This window comes from Artemia franciscana, chromosome 4 (assembly GCF_032884065.1).
Source record: "Artemia franciscana chromosome 4, ASM3288406v1, whole genome shotgun sequence".
Lineage (NCBI taxonomy): Eukaryota > Metazoa > Arthropoda > Branchiopoda > Anostraca > Artemiidae > Artemia > Artemia franciscana.
The window spans coordinates 55,382,947-55,405,707 of NC_088866.1; the positions used below are offsets into that span (position 1 = coordinate 55,382,947).

The 22,761-nt window shown below is 36.4% G+C and overlaps 2 protein-coding genes across 2 annotated transcripts in view; one reads left to right on the top strand and one right to left on the bottom strand.

Annotated features, from left to right (window-relative positions):
- LOC136026623 (GTP-binding protein 1-like) overlaps positions 1 to 7,363 on the top strand; it is a 203,890-nt gene extending 196,527 nt beyond the window's left edge. The window contains exon 3 of the mRNA XM_065703351.1: positions 7,098 to 7,363. Coding sequence (XP_065559423.1) covers positions 7,098 to 7,165 — 68 coding nt within the window. The 3' untranslated portion in view covers positions 7,166 to 7,363. The remainder of the gene's footprint in view (positions 1 to 7,097) is intronic.
- A 6,866-nt stretch (positions 7,364 to 14,229) lies between these two features.
- Positions 14,230 to 22,761, bottom strand: part of LOC136026620 (integrator complex subunit 11-like) — a 51,093-nt gene continuing 42,561 nt past the window's right edge. The window contains exons 11-13 of the mRNA XM_065703346.1: positions 21,022 to 21,164; positions 18,567 to 18,690; positions 14,230 to 14,335 (exon numbers count right to left, since the gene is read on the bottom strand). Coding sequence (XP_065559418.1) covers positions 14,279 to 14,335; positions 18,567 to 18,690; positions 21,022 to 21,164 — 324 coding nt within the window. The 3' untranslated portion in view covers positions 14,230 to 14,278. The remainder of the gene's footprint in view (positions 14,336 to 18,566; positions 18,691 to 21,021; positions 21,165 to 22,761) is intronic.

Below are 22,761 nucleotides of genomic sequence, written 5' to 3' on the forward strand. Positions count from 1 at the left end.
CATCAAGTGCATGAACACAAGAAACCAAGCTAGGGAGGATAATCCGCCAATTGTCGTAAATGGGGAAATGTTAGTGGATAACATAGATAAAGCAAATGCTGGAGCAGAATATTTGAAGAATGTAATAGGAAGACAGGACCCCTTCAAAGACGACTGTAACAGAACAATTTGGAAGGTCAAGAAAGTATCCCAAAAGAAAAGAATGGAAGATTATAACAGACCATTCACAGAAAGAGAAGTAAATGAGGTCGTGAAAAACCTGCCAAACACCACACCAGGAGATGACCTTATTTACCCAGAATTTGTCAAAAGATTGCCTGAAATATGGATGAAGGAACTGCTGAAGATCATAAATATAGCATGGAAATCCGGATATTTCCCCCAGATTTGGAAAAAAGGGACAGCGATTATGATAGCAAAACCAGGAAAAGACTCAGAGAAGATTGAGAATTTCAGATTCATAACCCTTTTACCAGTATTGGGGAAAGTCTATGAAAAGCTAGTAAAAAATAGACTCTCATGGTTGATAGAAGAAAAGAAAGGGCTCAAAGATTATCAGTGTGGATTTCGGCGTAACAGAAGCACTTTGGAAAATTTGGTCTTACTCCATAGAGATGCATTATATGTATTACAGAATGGCAAAATAATGATAGTGGTATTTTTGGATGTGCGAGGAGCTTTTGACAATTTGGTTCATCGAAAAATGCTAGAAGGAATGATGGCAATGGGATTGGTTGGAAACATTGTACAGTTTGGAATGAGTTACCTGACAGAACGTACTGTTGTTGTAAAAGGTGGCCAATCAGTTCCCACAGTTGAAGTAGAACCAAAGAGAGGAGTTCCGCAGGGGTCTGCACTTGGGCCAGATTATTACAATATTGGAGTATATGACATGCCATTAGATGATGATGAGTGCAGACCATCCATTTTTGCTGATGATAATGCATTCTGGGTAATTGGAGATAATATGAAGGAAGTAGTAAAGAAAGCACAGGCAATGATGACATAGTTAGAACATTGGGCAACGTCAGCTGATCTGCAATTCTCATCAGACAGAACCCAGGCTATGATGATAAGCAACAGAAGAATCGAAACACCGGAGAAGTTGACAATGTGTGGAAAGGAAGTGCAATACGTAACAAATGCGCGTTTCTTAGGATACACAGTAAACAACTAGATGACTGGAAAACAACACGTAGAACAGACAAAGAATAGTTGTATCCGAAGAATGAACTTGCTACGAATGGTCTCAGGAGCAAACTGGGGACCTAAACCGGAATTTCTCCTAGAGTTCTATACTAAGTACATACGGGCAAAAATCGAATATGCGTCAATAATCAGCGCGTCAGATTGTCAATCAACATTGTCAAAGTTGGACACAGTACAAAATTCAGCACTTCGGATTGTATACGGGGCAAGAAAATCTACACCCATAGGCTTCATGTTATCAGAAAGTGGCTTAGAAGATCTTCAGACAAGAAGAAATATGCATATCCTCAGATATACGTCAAAAGTATGGTTGGCAGACAAAAACCATCCAGTTAAGTCCCTGATTGTAAAGCCCGGACTAGTATACGCCAACAACCAAAAAAAGAAAAGGAAAAACCACTATGTCCTTGAAAAGGCTGAAGAACTGATGAAAAATCAAGGAGTGCGACTAAACTTTTCAGAAATGCTGAGTGTGTGCAACCCTCGACGTCCACCACCATGGGAGGTGGACAAGTTGGTTTGCGAGACCAATTTTGAAGAAAGGAAGGCCATTGTACCAGCATTTTCAGCAATGAAAGCTGAAAAATATCATGGGTATCTAGAAATATATACGGACGGTTCAAAAACGGAAAACGAAGTTGGTGCCACCTTTTTCATCCCTAAATCTCGGATAGCTGAAAAATATAAGCTGCATCCCAGGACCTCCATCTTTCAAGCAGAACTCCTGGCAGTCAATAAAGCAGCAGAGCACCTCATTCAGCACAGATATGGCTGCAACGCATTCTTGATATGCGCTTTGTCAGTGGAAAAGGCCTAAGATATTTATTAGTTGCATTAAATGTGTAAAATAGAGTTTATGTATATGAAAGTGAAAAAGCTGAATTTTAAAATTACGTAAATATAGGAAAAATAATTTTAGCGTAGTTGAATAGATTACTATCTTCTTCGTTTTAACATTTTATCAATAAGTGTTACACTGATAATGAAGGATTATATAATATAAAAATTTATTCTTAAAATTTATAATTTTATTAAATAATTATACGAATGAATTAATTCTACCTTCCACTGATAAAACTACGCCATTAATAGACTAATTTATAAAAAAGATAAAACATAACTCTCCAGTACAGCTTTTGCGCGCCTATTTTCTCAGCACCGTCTTATTCATTTCTTTCGTTGATTTTGTGTGTATATTTGTTTTTCTATTTGTATTTTTTTTTCTCCGCCCTATTTACTTTGTGTATCGTGGTAAAGGGTGTACTGCAATATGAACAAATACTGTGGTTATTACATGCTCTACAAAATAATAAAGCACCATAAGCCTTTCGAGCTTTTCAGCAAAATTTCCGATCGGGCCTTCATGGGTTGTCTTCATATTATGGTCAATAGGGAGCCCAAGATAACTCAGTGATATGGAAGAAATATATATATATATATATATATATATATATATATATTTCTTCCATATCATATATATATATATATGAAAATAAAATGCTGCATATTTAGTTTACTTTTGCTTAGTATCAGCGATGAAAAATATAGTTTTTCGGCTGGCGAAATATTTTTTTTTGTCGGTAAAGAAACGACGAATATTTGTTAATTTTTTTTTTTTGATCAGGAATAATAGATTTGGTATTTGGGCCTGCAAAATTTTGTTTAAGGGAGCAGCCAATTGGTGACTCCCTTAAAGCACCTAGAAAGCTCCTCGTGAGTTAATTTCAGCATTGGGTCTCTAGTGTTTAGAACAGTCTAGAATGATTACCAAAGAGACACTAATTGTGCTTTTTTCATTTATTTTTGCATAGAGCGACACCAGGACATTTCAGTTTGCAGAGACCGCTTTTTGGGAAAAAAGGGACTCATAGAGATAAAGATACTGGCATATTTGAATGATGTGACTATAAGATCGGTTGAAGACAGATAATACACTGAAGGTTTTTAATTGGTGTGCCCATTTATGAGACTATTTCTGTCAAGTGCTGATGTTCCTTAAGCTACCAAGGACATCAAAATTCACACGTTTCTCAATATTGGAATCTCAAAAATCCCTATGAAAACTAACGTTCTCAAGTCCACGAACGGTAACACGATATATATATTGTTGATCATCTTAAGGGGGTTGCGACTTTTTTTTTTTTTTTTTTTTTTTTTTTTTTTTTTTTTAAGATAAAGATACAAAAAAGAGGTATCTTCAACATCTTATTTCGAAAAAGATTCTGATTTTTATTTTTTTTTTGTCCAAAACGGAAAAATAAAGGACTTTTCTATGTCTACGGTGAGTCTTTTGTCCCTCCGCTGTTGGATGGAGGTGCAGCTTTCAGCTTTTGGGAATTTTTTGCCAGAGAGAGAAGATTTTTTTTTTAAGGATTAATTTTTAAGGAGGGAAAAATTTTTGACTGATCCTCACTCTTTATTATTATATAAATCTTTTTATGTTTGTCATCCAATGAGATTGGGTACTAGTTTGAATAATAAATAACTAGTAAATAACAAGTATTCTCTGAAAACGTATTAGAAACAATGAGAATATCAAAAGTTATAGATATGGTAATTATTGTGTTTATTGGCTGGAAGATAAAGCTTCAACTTTTAGGGACAGGTTTTTTAAGTGAGGGAGGGGATGTGATAGCATCCTTTGTTGATAGAGGGAAATATTCTTACCGCATCTTCATTAAAGAATATATCACACGGTTTTTATTGCACTTGGTATTAACCAAGTGACATATAGAAATCGCCAATTCTGTCGGTCTGTCTGTCAGTCGGTCTCGGTTTTGCTACTTATGAAATTTGGCAAGCGTATCACGGACCAGACCAGATTAAATTAAAAATAGTCGTTTTCCCGATTTGACAATCTGGGGGGGGGGAGGGGAGTGGGGGGCCGGTTAATTCGGAAAAAATAGAAAAAATGAAGCATTTTTAACTTATGAGCGGGTGATTGGATCTTAATGAAATTTGATGTTTGGAATGATATTGTGTCTCAGAGCTCTTATTTTAAATCCCGACCGGATCTGATGACATTGGGGGGAGTTGGAGGGGGTGACCTAAAATCTTGGAAAACACTGAGAGTGGAGGGATCAGAATGAAATTTGATGGGAAAAATAATTCTTAAAAATTAGAAAAAATGAGGTATTTTCAACTTACGAACGGGTGATCAGATCTCAATGAAATTTGATGTTTAGAAGAATATCGTGTCTTAGAGCTCTTATTTTAAATCCCAACCGGATCTGGTGACATTTGGGGGGGGGGGAGAGTTGGGAGGGGGAAACCTAAAACTTGGGAAACACTTAGAGTGGAGGGATCGGAATGAAACTTGGTGAAAAAAAACACTAGTCCTAGATACAGGATTGGCATAACCAGAACGGATCCGCTCTCTTTGGGGTAGTTGGGGGGGGGGGGTTAATTCTGAAAAATTAGAAAAATGAGGTATTTTCAACTTACGAACGGGTGATTGGATCTCCATGAAATTTGATATTTATAAGGATATCGTGTCTCAAAGCTCTTATTTTAAATCCTGACCAGATCTGGTGACATTGGGGGAAGTTTGGGGTGGGGAAACCTAAAATGATGGAAAACACTTAGATTGGAGGGATTGGGATGGAACTTGGTTGGAAAAATAAGCAGAAGTCTTGCACACGTGATTTACATAATTGGAACGGATCCGCTCAATTGGGGGGGGGGGGGTAATTCTGAAAAATAAGAAAAAATGACGTATTTTTAACTTACGAAGGAGTGATCGGATCTTCATGAAACTTCATATTTAGAAGGACCTCGTAACTCAGATATCTTATTTTAAATCTCAACCGGATCAACGTAATTGGGGGGGGGCAGTTGGGCGGGACCGGAAATCTTAGAAAATACTTAAAGCGGTGAGCTCAGGATGAAACTGGATGGGAAGAATAGTAACCTGTCTAAGATACGTGACTGACATAACTGGACCGGATCTGCTCTCTTTAGTGGAATTGGGGGGGGGGGTAATTTTGAAAATTGAGATATTTGTAACTTACGAAAGGGTGACCAGATCTTTATGAAATTTGATATTTAGAAGGATCTTGTGCTTTAAAGTTCTAATTTCAAATTCCGACCAGATCCTGTGACATTCGGGGGAGTTGGAGGGGGAAATCGGAATTCTTGGAAAACATGAAAATTGGGGTATTTTTATCTTACGAATAAATGATCGGATCGTAATGAAATTTGATTTTTAGAAGGAATTCATGTCTCAGAGCTCTTATTTCAAATCCCGACCAGATCTTTTGACATAGGGGGGAGTTGGAGGGGGAAATCTTGGAAAAACATTTGGAGTGGAGGAATCGGGAGGAAGCTTGGTGGATAAAATAAACAAATCTCCTTGATACGTGATTGACAGAGTCGTACTGGATTCGCTCTCTTTGGGGGAGTTGGGGGGAGGGGTTCAGTGATTTGGCGAGTTCGGTGCTTCTGGACGTGCTAGGGCGATGAAAATTGGTAGGCGTGTCAGGGAGCTGCACAATTTGACTTGATAAAGTCGTTTTCCCAGATTCGACCATCTGGGGGGCAAAAGGGAGAGGAAAAATTAGAAAAAATTAGGTATTTATAACTTACGAGTGGGTGATCGGATCTTAATGAATTTTGATATTTAGAAGGACTTTGTGACTCAGAGCTCTTATTTTAAATCTTGACCGGCATTAAGCCTCTTATTTTCCTTTTTAAATCAATCTATTGATTCATAGAATTTTGTTAGAGCTCATACCATATGATCTCTTGGCTCTTCTCGCCTCGTCACACGTGCCATATGAGCTCTTAGCTCTTGTTCGTTTATGCTTGTCATCAAATAAGATTCGGTGAAGAATTATTCTGAGGTTTGAGCGGCTTTCATGATTCCAGTCGTCGACAAAAACATATTAGATTTCAACTGTTTATATGAATGTTTTGACAAACGGTTCTATATTTTAGTATTTATGTAAGCCTTTAAAAAATTTGTCTCACCAAGCCAATTTTTCACCTTTGAATGTTTTGTCAAGGATCTTTGCTTGTAATTTGCATAATACGAAGCCAAAGAACCTAGTGAGGACAGGAAAAACTCGTTGTGCCTTCTCGCATTACAACAAAAGTTGAAGTCTCCTTACCTCTTCCCTCCCCCTCAAAAAGTTCGAGCTCAATTCCCCTGTCAGGTGATAATACTTGATCAACGTATCAAAACTACAGATAAAATTCACTAAGCCTACTGACCGTGTAATGAGGAATGCTCACCTGACTTCAGGAACCTGTTGTGTACCTTCACACAACTGTGGCAATAGATAGTGATTAGTTGTTCTGGTTCGTCACACCACACAGCGGACTGCCCACCTCTTTCAATTTAAAATAGTTCTCTAGAGTCATTAAAAAGCCTGATTTCTTTTGGAACAATTTTTATAATTGTAAAAAGTAAACTGTCCATCTTTCTACTATACCGTGAAAAGTTCGTATTTTCGATACTGATGCTATTAGCGCCAGAAAAAAAAATAGCCGAAATTTGTTTAATAAAGTGCCTTAGAGAACGTCTAAAAGGGCGATAGTTGCCCATACACATATATTTGCCCTAGTTCGATAACGTGTGATACAGGTAAAAGACTTTCAAGACCATAGTGGAGTTAAACGAAAGAGGTGCATTGCTACTGCTACCAAAAACTCACTGCAGTGAAAAGCTGCCTGAGGTTAATACTGCTTCGCATGCACTTCCCCCAGATCTACTCACTTTTGCCCTTTTTTCTTCTTTTGGCAAAGGGCAAAGGCTTCACTTTTTGCCCTCTTCAAATGAGTTCTACTTTCTTCTTTCTACTTTCCATTTGGGGACGACCTGCTTTTTTTTGGCTCTAGAACCGATTTATTGGTTGATGTCAGTCTTTAATACTTTTTGTTTCTTTTAGGTTCATCAAAAAGTATCTGCTGGAAGCCCACTGAAGTCACGTGTGCGTCTTGTTTTTCAAATAGTTAATATGTGTATTTTGATGACCGAACTGCGATTTGAAAATTGAACTATCTCTGTTTTGAATGATGAAGTGCCGTATGAGTTTAAGTTTAAGTTGTAGAAGTTAAAGTCGCAGAATTTGCAGAAGTCATTAGTTTCTTTTCCTCATTTGAAGTTTTGGATTTTTATTCGGATTTTTGAAATTAAAGTATTTAACATCAAAAATAGACTAGTACAGACATGTCAAACTCACAGGAGCATAAGAGGTGGATGGGTGGACTCTTGCTGCTCTCAGATGGAGATTATGCATGGGCGAAAGCATAGATGGAAAAGTAGATATCCAAGCAGATGACCAGTAACATAGATAAGGATAAATAAGAGAGAAGTACAAAAGACAGAATAATAGAAAAAGGAAAAAATTGTCTGATTTTTTTTTTGTATGATCCCCAGTCCTCTCAAAACCTTGACTCTTACCATCTGAATATGCTGCTTGAATGTTAGATTTTCATCCAGAAGAAGTCCAAGGAATCGCACATATCGGTCAGGTGGTCGGCATATAGGACCTCGAAGTAGGAAGTTCCATAACTGTAGGACAACTCTTACCGATATGGGAAAAAATTAATAGGTGTTTAGAGCACGGAGAACCAAGAAACTGTTTCAGACTGATCTTCAGAAGGAGGCACACCTTCCGCTGTTTTTTTTTCCTCCTTAGTAAAAATTTCATCAGCTGATTTCATCATCGAATTTCTGGTTTTGTTGATTTTCATGTAACCTGTTTTATCAAGCCCGTGCCTTCTTTACACTGTTTTGAGAATTTACAAGTCTCCTAGTAAAATATATCAGTTTAGCTTTGCGTGTCAGTGATTTTAGCATCTCTCGGTATAATTTAAATATTTCTAGCTTTTCGTTGCCTGGTCTTTTCTTAGAAGTCTCCCAGAGATTTTGCTTTCTTTTTATTGACATTAGGATTCCACCTGTTGTCCACGGGACCATGGGTGTCAACCTTTTAAACCAAGTAGTCGGAGCTTTTCGATAATGTATTAGAAACTTACTTTTGATATTACGATATAACTCGTCAAGTATCCTACAAAATTTCTGAAATTAGCTGCTTCAGATAGTGCAAAATCCAACGAAGTAGTATTCATTGTTTCCTTGAGCGGGTCTAGCTCTGCTGGTGTGTATCGAAATATAAGTTTATCGTGAATGATTTGTCGTTTATAAATCCGGGGAAGGAGAAGCAGGACTCTAATTGGAAAGTGATCCGACAAGTCGGAGATCAGCCCTTCAATTTGTAGGGAATGCATTGTTGAAAAAATATTATCTATTAAAGTTGCTGATTGATTAATTACTGAGTGTCAGATTTTTCAATTTTTTTTTCAAAACGCGTTTTTCAACTTTTGGTTACTAATGGCTGTGGTTCGCTCTTTACTAGGTAGCAGCTACTACTGCAACCATGACAAGAGGTAGCAGGGGAGACCAGCTATAACTGGTACATTCAAATTTTTAGTGTCTTAATGTCCCGTAAAAAATCTGAAAACGCCACTGAAGAAATGCCATATAGTAGCCTACATGTGAGTGATATATATATATATATATATATATATATATATATATATATATATATATATATATATATATATATATATATATATATATATATATATATATCGAATTGAATAAATGTACAAAAATCACCGTTGTGCTGCTTAAAACTGCCTTCCTTCTGAAGATTTTCAGATCTCCTACCTTCAACCAAAAGCCTTCCTTCTCAAGAAGTAGCAAAATTCAAGATTTTTTTTTCTGTTCTTGTTATTAACAATTCTTGGCTAAGTCATAAGCGAAATAGCGGGTGATAACACTTTCCTAAAGTCCATTGCTCCCTAGAAAAACCCTTTTAGTTTCCACTTCAGGTAAAACAAAAAAACACTAAGAATCCCACTTTCAAAGCCAATTGATTTTAAGCAATGTTGTCTGTTTTTCCGTCAAAAAATACCTCTGTTGTTCCTCCAACTTATTAAGCTAAATGATTCTTGTCTTCTTAGCTCTGTTAGTTTGTAAATCCCCTATATTAGACTAATGCTTCAATATACCTGAAGTCCCTCCCACGTATTTTGTATGAAAAGAGTGTCTTCTTCTTTTCGATTAACTATCAAAATATTAGTCACATCTTCCCTTCATAACAAGCACCCTTTTTTTAGGAGCTCATAGAAAATGTCACGAATTTATGAGAAAAAGACAAGGAAGTTTTCGTGGAACAATGATGAAATGAAGGAGGTAATTCACTCTGTTGAAGCAGGAATGCCGATGAAACAAGCTTAATCAGCTTACGGCATTTGCAAATCTGTTATTCAGAGATACAAGTGCAAGCTTGCCGCCCTGCTAAATGAAGAGAAGGAAGCAAGGTTACTTGTCCAAATTGTCATCACTGACAGGTCTACACTGGTGAACATGGGGCAAAGCTTGAAGATTATCTCATATGGGCTTCCAAGCTACATAATGGCTTCCACAGTACTCAGTTCCGCCGGTTTGATTGGAAGCATGCGCGCGCGAACAATCTTGAATATCCCTCCACATGGGTTACAAACCAAATGGCAGTTGACACCTGGCTACATAGAAGGGTTTCGAGATATCTCGAAATCCTTCTTTGAGCTTGCATGCTCCCGAAGCACCGAGTATAGCCAGAGGAACAAGCTTCAACAAGCATAAGCTGAACTTTTTCATGGATAACTTGGAATTGGTTATCGTAGAGAAGAAGTTTCTCCTTCTTAGATCTATAATGTTGACGAAACCGGGTTGTCAACTTTGCATCGACCTTTGAAGGTGTATACCCAGAAAGGCAAAAATTAAGTTGGCATGTGCACTTCTGGGGAGCGTAGCCACCAGAGCCGCAACGACGATTGGCTGGGTAAACAAAAGCGCTTTCAACCATTGATTTGATCATTTCTTACTTCATGCTCGACCTTGCTCAGAGAGACCAGTGCTATTTTTGATAGAAGACCACGAATCTCAGTGTCGTGTGACAACCACGAGTGTTGACGTTATAAGAAAGGCCAAGGAGAATATTGTGACGATTCTAACATTACCCCCGCATTGATCTAATCAACTAAACCGATTGATCTGTCGGTACACGGTCCTTCGAAGAGTTACTACAACGAGGCTCGCCACAATGTTTGACAAAGAACACTTCGAACTTTCAGATTTAACCAACCGACTGGCACCGGAGGTCACGGATTCTGCAGCGAAGGCAGACAAGACCTCACAAAACGAGATCACCGGGAATGTGTCTGGCTGTTCTAAGGTGGCAGTCCTTTCTCCAGGAAAAGTCGAGCCTCTTCTTAAGGCATTCCCAAGAAAAACAACAAACAAAGGAGGGTAAAGAGGTAGAAGCTCAATCCTCATAAGCACACGCCCGTGAAAGAGATAATCGAAAAAGCAGCTACGGAGCGAGAGGAAAAAAGAGGAAAGTAAACACTTAGAAAACCGAAGGAGGTTCAAAGAAAGTGAAGATCCAAGAAAAAAGGGAAAATAATTTATGTCGAGCAAGACTCGGAACATAGCGAGGCGTCATCTGTCGAATATGCTGAAAGCTCTGATGATTCGCTCTATGTTGGGAGCAACGAAGACGGAGAAGACTTGTCAAATAGCATTTTTGATTATTCCTCGTCAAGCTTCGATCCTAGACCAGATTATGTTACTTAGTGGGGAACGTAACCAAAGAAGTAGGGAAGACCAATGGAGGGCGAAAATTAGCCTGGACTGAAAAGACATCGGTAGAAGAAAGAAGCTGCATAGTTCTTAAGCGGATCACCAGCTGCGATCAAGAGGAACAGACAGAGCTACCAAGCAATTCGTTTCTCATGATGATTTGAAGTGAATTTTTACCATAGTTCGACCGAAAGAGTCTTTCAGTAATGCCTTCTAAGAAATATCTAATTGAATATTGCCGCAGTTGTTTGGTGTTTTTGAATATTACTTTTTTTTACACGTTTACATTCGAAAGTTCAGTAAAAAAAAATATTCGCCTACCCTTAAGATTACATTATTTACCCCATTATTATGTCCCAGTTATGGAGGTTATCGTGATAAGTGAGAGAACATGACTGGCTACAATTTCGCCAGTTTAAAAAAAGGCAACAGCGCTAAAAATCGGTAAAAATTACTAGAGAAACTATAATTTTAGGCAATCGGTTGGACTTTGATGCGTTTATATAGCTTCATCAGGACTCGAGCAATACTTAAAAGAATGTCTTTTGTCCCAGTTATAGCCGGTCTCCCCTACCGATCAAAAGCTGGGTTACTAACTTAGTCACTATTTGGTAGTCACTTCCTATCTATTTAAGCATATCAATTTAATTAGATCTTATGAATCTTTATTCTAACTTAAAACTTTATACTGTCCATATCACTTAACCTATATACTGTCAAATATAATAAAAAGACATCATATAGAATTTCACCCTTTTAACAAATTCACTGTTAATATTTCACCCTGGTTAAAAAATGATTTAAACTCCACCTTGAAATAATCACCATTATTTTTTAAATATACTCCATTATACACTTAAATCCTAAACACGGAGTCCACTAACCCATTAAAAATATAAAATACTTAATACCTTAATTCGGAAATAAAATTATCTTTAGAATCCTGAGGTTTTTGCAGTTTTATAAACTGCATAAGAACACTTAACTTCTTACGTGGAGCAATATATTGTGAGGACACAGAATAGCGCAAAAGATCTAAGACCAAGAATCTAAACAGAAGATTTTTATTTTACATCACTATCATTATTTAAGATTACCATTAAAAAAATGAGGTTAGCGCAATAACGTATAACGATATTTCACTGTGTGCTCCAACGGAAATCCAGATGCAGAGATATCAGAAAGGGTGGCAAAGGCGAACGCCGTTTTCGGCCGCCTGCTGAGAACTATATTCCACACACCCCAGATCAGCCGTCTCACGAAAGCTCGTATCTATTCTGCCTCGGTAGCAAGTGTTATGTTCTACTCGTCAGACACTTGGCCTTTGACTCAGTCGCAGATGATGAAGGTAGATGCTGTCCTGAAAAAACACCTCCGCAAAATAGAACATTTTAGGTGGCTCGATAGGGTACGAAATACGAATATCCCCTGGTCCTTTAAATTACCACCTGACCGAACAGTTTGAGTCAAACTCGCTGCGTTGGTGCGGTCATTTACTTTGCCTACTCACTGAAAAACCCTGCCCGACTTATAATCGACTTCGATCAAACTGCAAACTGCTTGGAACGGTCAGAAATAATCCACTTATGAGATGGGCAGATATCATCCGTGATCGACTCAGAGCGTGGGGCATTGACCCAGCGAAGTTCCTACCCTGGCCCAAAACAGGCCACTCTAGAGATGACTAGCGGCGCTGACGTCTGGTTCCCTCTATGCTGGCGCCACTGTCAAGCAAGAGCTTTAAGTAAGTATTTCAGAAACCTCTCTAATATCACGAAAAACTTAGCAAGAGACAGATATTTTAGACAAATGTCAAGTGCAAATTTAAATTTATAAGGCCATAAAGTCTCTCATTGTCTAACTCCGTTCCTATTAGCTTCTCGATCGGAGATATATGACAGCGACTTAATATACATATATGAATTGTCATAGTAGTTATCGCAGCGTAGAAATAAGTGAATTATTGAATCAGGGACAAGGAAGGGAATATTAGGGCTGAGGTAAACAACAGTGTCTACTGTGCAGCAACACAATGAGTTCTTCTGGGCAAAAGCTTTTTTCAACATTTAGTCGAGTAGGCTATATGATGTGCCTGAGGACCGACCACTTTTCAAAATGCTAGTTGAAAAAAAATTTGTAAAATCACACTTAGAAGCTATTTTGGGCAAAAGAATATACCGAAAAATCTTACTCCTAAAATATGATACAGTAATCGGTCTATAATTCGGAGATGAATCTGGATCTTTACCTCGTTTAAGTATGGACGTGACACTTCCGAAAAGAAACTGTCGGGATCCAGAAATTGAGGTATACAGACCTGAAATAATAACTACATGTGGTTTAACATTAATGGACAACCATAAGCCAAATTCCTAAAATACAGGTCATAAGAATCAGGAAATCTTTTATTTCACTCAAACTTAATGCAAGAACTGCATATTGACAAACAAGCACTGGCAGAACTAAACTAACTAGATTCAAAAAAATGGTTTTGAATAAACTGATTAAACACAAAAAACATGTTATTAAAATAGCGTACAGAATTCATAAGATTTGATTCTGACTGAGCTGGAGGAGTACACTTGCTCCTATTGATAGCTCTGCCACGTCGTTTGGAACGCTATTTGGAACGTCTCACAGGTTGGGCCCTGCATTCCGTAAGCAGGATTTGTATTCTTTCTTCATTTTTTGCTTGAGTACAGATACAGCACCGAAAGACTATAGACACAAACACTCAACAATCCCAACTTAAACTTTGCGGTTTTATACTTTTTCCACTTCAGGATGTATATTCCTCAAGGGCTTGCGAGATCCAGAAGACACGCGCTCAATCGGAGCCGTAGTCTGCGTGACTAACTTCAGACATGCCACTACATTATAATAATATGAATTTAGGTCTGCTTTAGAATCAGGGCCCTTAATCGAAGTCTGTAGCACTTAATTACTTTAATAACTTTAATTACTTTAATAACTTTAAGTACTTTAATAGTTGAGAACAGAATGCAACAAGTAGTAAAATAGTAGTATAGAGTGCAAAAGTAATATGCGTCTATAAAGTAATATCCAATTCCAATTGGGATTTTGAAACCATTTTTAATGGGGATCCTTAAAGTAAGCTTGAAGATTAGGAGCTCAATTATGCACAACATAGGGAGATGGTAGTAATCGATTTTACCTCATTAATAGATATTTCTGATTTAATCAGACTAGACTTAGAGACGATAATGGATCGGATTTAACGGAGCTTCAATTATGAATGAGGTTCCAATGTTTCTATTATACATCAATACAGAAACATCGCGCTTCATTTCCCAGCACGTTATTCGAACTCGCGCAAATTAGAAACGTCAAGGATATACTTTTGACACTAGACTCCTCAATAAAGCTCAGAAAAATAGAAAAGGTTTTATTTACAAATTGAACAAAAACGCCATATTATTCTTCTAGAACAGACTTAACCATTCTCAGAATGTAATTTCCGAGCTCATCGTCCTGTAAAATAAGCACTGTGTCACTATAAAATTAGGAAAAATTAGTTATAATTATAATAATATAATTATAATTCTATTAATTATAATTATATTATAATAATAATATAATAATATAATATAATAAAATAATTAATTATAATAAATATTATAATAATATATTAATATAACTAAAATTAGTTATAATAATTATATAATTAGAAAAAATTAGTTAATATAAAATTAGTCACTATAAAATTAGGAAAAAAACAACGCTTTCCTTGGAATGAAAATTTTAATTAGCTATGTTAAGGCCAAAGAAGATAAGCTACTTGTGCAAAACAACAATTTGTAGATTTTTTATAATACTGTTTAGAACGAATGAGTTATTAGATTAATTATGAAACAAACCCCTTAGTCAGTTGCAACGCTTAGGGCCAGGTGGAATAAGATGGCAAATCACGGAGCTGACAAAGTCATTAAAGAAGGTACACTGTGGGTGTCATTTCAGTTACTAAATACACATATTCCATGTACATATATATGTTATTCAGTGACTAGAAATGAAGCTACTTGATTTTGATGAATTTAGCCACGGTGACGGCCCAAAAGCGGAGACAGTTTTAGAGGGGGGACAGAGGGGGCACTTGCTCAGGGCTCAGGAATTCTTGGGGAGCAAAATTTATAATAAATAACATAAGGGTTATAATCATTTTGCAATTTTGACATTTAATTTTTTTTTTTAACATAAGGCAAAGGGCACAGTTAATAGATGGAAATAACTAGCAGATTATTAATCAATTAATAAAACAAAAATAAATACAGAAATGAAAAATAATTAATTACTGACGATTAAATAATAACAATTAGATAATTTAAATAATAAGTTAAAAAAAATAATTAACTAATAAATCGAAAATAATTGTGTTATTAAATTAAAATTTTGTAAAAATTTCACCTAAAAATTTCATGAGAGATTGAGGGGGGGGGGGGGTAGCACTAATCAAGACTTCCCCAGGCGTCAAAGAGACCAGAACCGCCACTGCGCAGCAGCTAGTTTATCATGTAATCGTAACAAATTTACGAAAAGAGAAACAATATACGAAACAAGAATTGCGAAAGATTCACTAAAACTTAAATAGGGGAAAAAAAGGGATATCTATCAGATAAATAATTGGGTTTCCTAAAACACTCAACACTTACCCTTACGTAACGTAAGACTAACGGTATATGATACACATACCCAAAAGGGTGCAGATAAAGATGAGTGTATTGAATAACGGGTATGTATATAGGACGAAGATAAGGTAAAAACATGCATATCCTTTGACTCTATACCCCTTATACCCTACCTACACCATTATATATAGGGTGAAGGCTTAGGCTTACCATGCATACCTGTTGTAACTCATATACATACACCGTGCTATTTGGGTTTAAAAGCAGTTATGCTTTTATTTTCATTTTATGAATCTTCTAATCAAGGTTGTTTTACGCTCTAAAATAAGTAAAATGTGCTTAATTCGATTTCATAAGAAATTCTCCGGATTATTGTTGACAATTGTCATTTAAAATCTAAAAGAAATCAATTTATTTCACTTTTTAGCACTAATCCTTATTTTATGGAATTATCCTTCGGTGGTTAAAAAAATGACAAGTAAATCAAGGTCATTGGCAATTAGAATCAATAAATGTCGAAAATAAACTGTGTAAAATTGATTTTTGACACACTTGCCTATTACCACTGCTATTCAAAAAACAACTTAAGTTTAAGCATCGAATTGTAAAAGTGGCTTTAGTTCATTACCTAGCTTTCGAGTTTGCTCACTACTAAACCTGCTGAGTCTGCGGCCAGTGAGGAGCCCATGTCAATTTTCGTTTTTCAGTCTGAGGTTCAATTGAAAACTGTAAGATTTTGAGGTGCTGCTTTTGTGTTGCAAAAGATGTTCTTTTGTACTGTAAAGGGTGTGCTTTTGTACTACACAGGGTGTGCTTTTCGTCGACTGTGGGAGAATTAAACACTAAACCTTTTCCATATCTTACGAAACATATAAAAGTACCACGAGCATCAGAATGAAAACTTTTTTTTTGCTTTCTAGCTCCATCTTTGGTCTATCCCCGAAAACTGTGATTTTCCACGAATTTTCTTTTGGTTGTTACACCATTATTGAATTTTTTCGTTGCATAAATTCTCTCCTTTGTTGTCACACTGAACATTGAAAAGGAAAAAGTGACAACTTTTCTTGTTTACGAACAAGCCCAACCAAACAGCTATCACACCAAATTTATCTCAGTTTCTGTTCGTTCAAAGTTTTATTATCACTCTTTACTTTCAATTGAAAGAAACTGATTTAATTTTATTAAATCTTACAATGAGCTTAAGAGGCATATTTTGGCACTTTAAACCAAAGCCTATGCCAAAGTTAGATTAATAGCAGCTTATAATCTAAGCATTGCTATCTCTATTCTTGGGCGGATTCGATCACCTGCTTAGCTGTAGATTCATTTAGGGGACAACTAGGGTTATCTACTCAGCCAGAATGTAAAAAATTTTCTGGTTTATTATTATTATTGTTCTTTTTTAATCTCATTGGCTCCATCAACAATAATGATATGCCGGTATTACTGTTCAAATTCTTTATTTCATTATTTTTTTTTCACCGTTAACATATTTAATCTACCTTCACTTGAATGTTCCAAGCGAGGGATTTTTAGGGGTTATTTCTGCTGGAGGTTATTCTAGATAGGACTGATCGTCGGGCGGAGCTCATTTTTATGTATTTCTGATGGGGTGCACCCTGCTCAAGGTAATCCTGCCGTGTAAGGTAATCCTTTCGGAAGGGTAATCCCACCCTGCCGTGCTGTGTTTTTACATGCTGCCCTTAAAGGCTTTAGGAACAAGCTTCGATAACTCCTCTGATTGAGAGAAATACGATGAATTTGTAGAAGACCGGCATAATTGTCACGTCAAAATGATCTCAGATTGATCGCAAGTGTTCGGCATCTGAGCAGCACGAAAAAGCATATTTTTCAATTTGTTACAAGGAAGAGCGGGATGGTATTTGGACCATCCCCAGGGGAGCTACCCACTTCATGGAGACACGTACGTAGCACAAAAACCTTAGGGTATTACAGATATCAAATTAAAGCTAGGTTGAGCAATCTTTCCGTGTCTTTTCTTTGGAGACAAAATATACCTAATGATTGTGACAATAGTTCTCAAGAGACCCTTAGCACCCTCTTGGACAAGTTTTTACTACTTGGATGCCCATTAAATTATAGTTGTTGTTTCCCTCTCAAAAATACGTTAAACTGATAAACTGATTTTTATGGCTAACTACTGTCATGCTCCATAAAAACCTGATCTAATCAGTAAAGAGAGTTTCTGACAGACGTAAAATTTTACTTCTGCAGCCAGATTGTACGGTGTCCAATAGAAAAAAAGCCTTGGTGCGGGCTAAAATCCGGTTCGCCTCTGGTTTGGATCAGCGTTGACAACTGATCCTTACTGGCCAATAAAACTTGATCTAAAATTAATATAATCTAGTGACTGGACAGCGAAAATCAAACTTACTATCAGCATTCTATTTTGAATAGGAAATATATATTTTTTTTTTTTTTTTTTTTTTTTTTTTTTTTTTTTTTACTTTCTTGGAAGATACGATAGATCTTCATTTTCAATCAGACATACCCAGTGGGATTCATACAGTAAAGTTGCTCGGCTATTTTTGCTCGACGAAATCTACCTCCTTCTGTCAGAAGCTAACTCTGTCAGAGGTCACTTGTTCACCTGTGAGTCCAAGCAAATTCAGTCCTTTGCATACAAGTCCAGTGGACATTGTCCGTCATGAGTGAACCCAGACATCTCGATCATCCCTTACTTCTATCACTATCTACCTAGTTTTACTAATTCTGCCCTAGGATGGACAGATGGATGATCTATCAACAAGTGAAAATGACACCATTTTTATACAATCCTGAAAAAAGCTTATGCCAGCTTTGCCTCTCATTGAAACTATCTGCCTTGAATTTTTCTACAATTAACCATGGCTTGATGGCAACTTCAGTTTAATTAACTCAGAAGTTAGCTTCTGTCAGGGATTAACTCTTGTGAACATTATTTATCGTAACGCAATGTCTCGGAATAACGAAAAGATCATGTACGTACTTTTGGTTTTGGAACGATTTTCAACCTTTAGTTTTTACGGTGACATTCGGTACTGAAAGACCCGTTAAACCAGAAATGTATAAATTACCTCGTATAACCATTTTACAAGGATTTCGAACTTGGCACTTTGATCTTTTTGTCGTAGACTGACATCTACCGATTGTATGCAAAATGAATCATCCCTCCTTGTTACTTCCCAGTTCACCAAATCTCTGGAATGAAACGCAAAACGTAAATAAAACTCATAAAAATAATGTTTGTATCACATCTAAGCGTGTTATATCTAAAAGTTCACATCTCTAAATATAATGTCTTATCTGAAATTTTCCTACTTCTGAGATAATTGTCAAAAGCGTTTAAAGAGCTATTCTCATAAGAAGGATCAGCAGGACAATGAGGGTTCAGTCACACTTAGATCCTCCCGTTCTAGGAAAAGTTATTTAAAATACCAAGAACATCACAATGAAAACATTTTTTTGCCCACAGGCTCCATCTTTGGTATATCCTTACCTGCAAACCGAATTTTCTACGTTTCTTCTTTTGGTTGCTACAAAATTATGATTGTTACAAAATTCAAAGAGGGGCAGCACTGTAGTAAGATGTGAAAGGGTCTTTGCCTCAATATTAGGCAAAAAAAGACGACGACCTAGGAACGTTTTTAGGAACTCTCTTGCTAACTTTAAAAGTTGAAGGTATTTTTCTAACCACAAGACTTTGCTATAAGAAATAGAAAAATAAAAATGTTGAGAAATATATAAATAAATAATACATAAATATTATAAGAAATGCATAAAAACATAAATATGATTGTTACAAAGCTTTGGTTGTTACAAAATTATGGTTGCTACACAAGTCAGCGTTGCAAAGCTGAACCGTGAAGAAAAAAATAAGTGGAAACTAATTAGGTAGAATTGATAACGCTTTTCGTTCGTAAAATTCAAAGATATTGCAGAAATCTGCAAGTAATCATTTAAGGAAGACATGTTAAAAAAAAAGAATTACAATCAAAAGAAGTTCGCCATCGCACATTATTTCCTGTTTATGCCATACAGAATAATCTAATTGGTTATCATATATCAAGGGGTGGAACCAAACCGGGTAATTAATACAACTATGTGATGTTTTAGGAAGGGGTTTTTATCATTTTTGAATGAGTCAAGCCTGGGAGTTTTTTTACGGTATATAAAGTAAAAAACAGAATTTCATATTTGTACTTTACATGATACAAATTAAGTGATAAAATAATTCTTTTGGAGTCAGAAGCAAACAAGAATTGAATTAAGGTGAAACACAAAAGGGATAACAAAAGAGGGGGACAAACAGTAGGATAACGGGAAAAGATGCTCTTGTAAGTAAGTCAATTAACTAATAATAACTTGTGCTTCGATCAAATCTTCATTCTATGTGTTTGGAGAATTTTAGTAATAAAAATGCTAATGCATAGATTAAATATTTAGCTATTCAACAATATATACACTTGTGGCTAAGGAAGTCTTAGCAGTTTGAGTGACAAAGGCGTACCAATGGGAAACCAGCCACGATTCCAGCTAAATGTTAAAATATTTGGCTAACGCCATCCAATGCACCAGCACAGAGCTCACCCTTTCCTTTAATTTCCATTAATTTAATTGCCTGTGATCATTAATTAATCATTTTGTGAGCAAAAGAGGTAATCTCAACTTTTTTCCTGACAGGAAATAGCTCATATTCAGCCTCAAAATGAGACAACCAACACAGAGCTCACCCTTTGGTTTAATTTCCATACAATTTTTTCTCCAGAAGGCTAAGGATTGATAAAGAAGCTTTCTGACTGCCTGGCCGGATTTGAATATTGAAGTTCAAATCAGGTGAACCTCTGTGCTGACTCTAGCTAGTTCTTGAATATACCTAAATGTTAATGTAAATGGACTTGTAAATAAAATATTGAATTTAGTTACACAGTGAATTTTCAAAGGCTTGATTTTAGAAATTTAAAGTGATGCAGAAAACTATTTTCACAAAAAGCTCGACAATATCATCTTCCCTCTCCAGTGATATAATGAAAAAAAGGAGTAGTGAATGCCCTCTAGTTTTATGGCTGATGAAATTCGGTTTCTAATGCCCTATCAGTACGCTAAAAATTGAAAAGAAAAAGTTCATTTCGTCTTAATAGCAAGCGCTCAAAATGACGAAATAATTTCAAGCGCAGTAAAATGTCAGGCACCAAAAACTTTTTGGTGCCAGACATTTTTGGTTAATTTTTGGAAAAATTAACCAAAAACTTAAAAGGAAGAAAATAAAATTTCAATTAGTGGCTGTGACATATAAACATTTCAATGGGAGGATTTAAAATTGTTTCTCCTAGACAAGTATACAGCAATTGTAAAAATTCAACATTTGACTCATAGTATTCTAAATTCAGCGAAAAACGCTTCGTGGATCAGAGCCACCATCTTTTAATTTCCATTGATTTATCTACATATAATAATTTGATGCTAGATGGCACGGTTGTAAGTTCTAAATTGAAAAAGTAAAATAAAAACATTCTCTAAAAATTAACTTACTTTTGAACCTTATTGCTTATCTTCGCTAGAGCAGTTGCAGGTTGAGAGTCGTCAGGAAGTGGAACTGGGCAGGAGAGGATAAGCTCTTGTTTCGTCAATCCTAGTTCAACGGCGGCCTTCTGAGAATCCATGAGCGTTAACACCTTCAAGAAAGATTCAGAAATTCAAGTCTTCTTCTTCTTAAATGGATTAGAAGTAAAACGGTTTGCATAATCCCGTCATCGGAATCAAATTCCGAGCCCTGCAGTGGTCTGCTGTAGCTAAGTTCAAACTCAAGGTCCGGTATTACCAAACTAAGATGAGTCCTGTTGCACTACTACAGGGCATTCAAGATTCTCAAGTGTACTGATCGCAATATTCTTATACTCTTTCATAGTCAAATAATTCTTTTGGGAGGAAATCACATTTTTTAGCCCTAAGCTAAAACAGTTCATAGTAACCAGAAATTTGAAAACATGTTTCTAAAGAAAACTATCTATTGAGAAAAAATTGCCATTTGTAGCATATTCAGGAATACTAATTATTATTTTCCTTAGTCATAACAGTAAAATGTTATTTTGAAAACAAACTTATAGGAATTTTTTAAAAAGAAACCCCTGGAACCCCTTGAGAATGACATCACAGGAAAACTGATACGATGAAATTGAAAATGCAAACCTTAAAATGACATCACAGCAGTTTTTAGCACTTTCAAAAAAGGTTTCTATTCTAATTAAACTGCCTCGGTGTTTCAATAGCCGTTCTTGAAACATTGGTACAAAGAGTCAAACTTTAGCGCAAAGAGCAAGATATTGGAGAGGGGGATAACCCCTTCATGTATTGAATAATTTCTGCTCGTTTTGAGTTTAATGTTGTAATGAAAAATACCCCCCTCCTCATGGGAATCCTCTTCGTGGAAATTCCTTCCCATATAAAATACATCCCACCCCATCAAATTCCTTCCAGACAGTTCCATCTCCATAGTTCCTGAAAAATTTCAGGAAAAAGGAATTCCAGTTCCTGAAAAATTCTCCATAGCACACTTTAATTTAAAGAAGACTTTAATGTCTAGTCTTTTTGTCGATCACTCCAGAAATCCATCCTTCCGTGAAAATTTTTCCCGGAAATTAAAAAAGCTGAAAGTACCTTCAGGATCATTCCCCCATAACAACTCCACACGCAAAACTAATTAGCAAAGAGATAGTAAGACAACTGAAAAGACATTTCGTATTGGACTTCTGCTAAACACTCCTGGTGGAAAATTTCCCCTGAAAAGTTCATCCCCCAGAAATTTCCCTCCCCCGAAAAACTCTCCCTAAGGAAGTCTACACCAAGTATAGAATATCTCCCCCCACCCCGTATAGTGTATGCATACTTCCCTATAACAAATACTATACGCAAGCAATGGCAAATTTCATAACATTTAGGCCTTTCCCCACGGACAGTGGTCGTTTTACGCCTAAGACATAATTATTGGATCTTTCAACTATGCTGGACAAAATGACTATGCCAGAATTTTAATCGGATAAGTTTGGGGAAAAAGGGAGGGGAAATGGCGCTGGCTATCCTCCAATCTTCTCGGTGACTTATAAAGGGCACTAGAGTTTTCGATTTCTGTTCGTATGCACACTTTCCCTATCTTCTAGGATCAGTATTTCGATACTATCACCCCTGGAAAAACCCACATCTGATGGTCTGGGTTTCATTAAGATTCCTCTACTCTTATGGGATATTTTCCCTTATTTCAAAAATCAGGCAAAT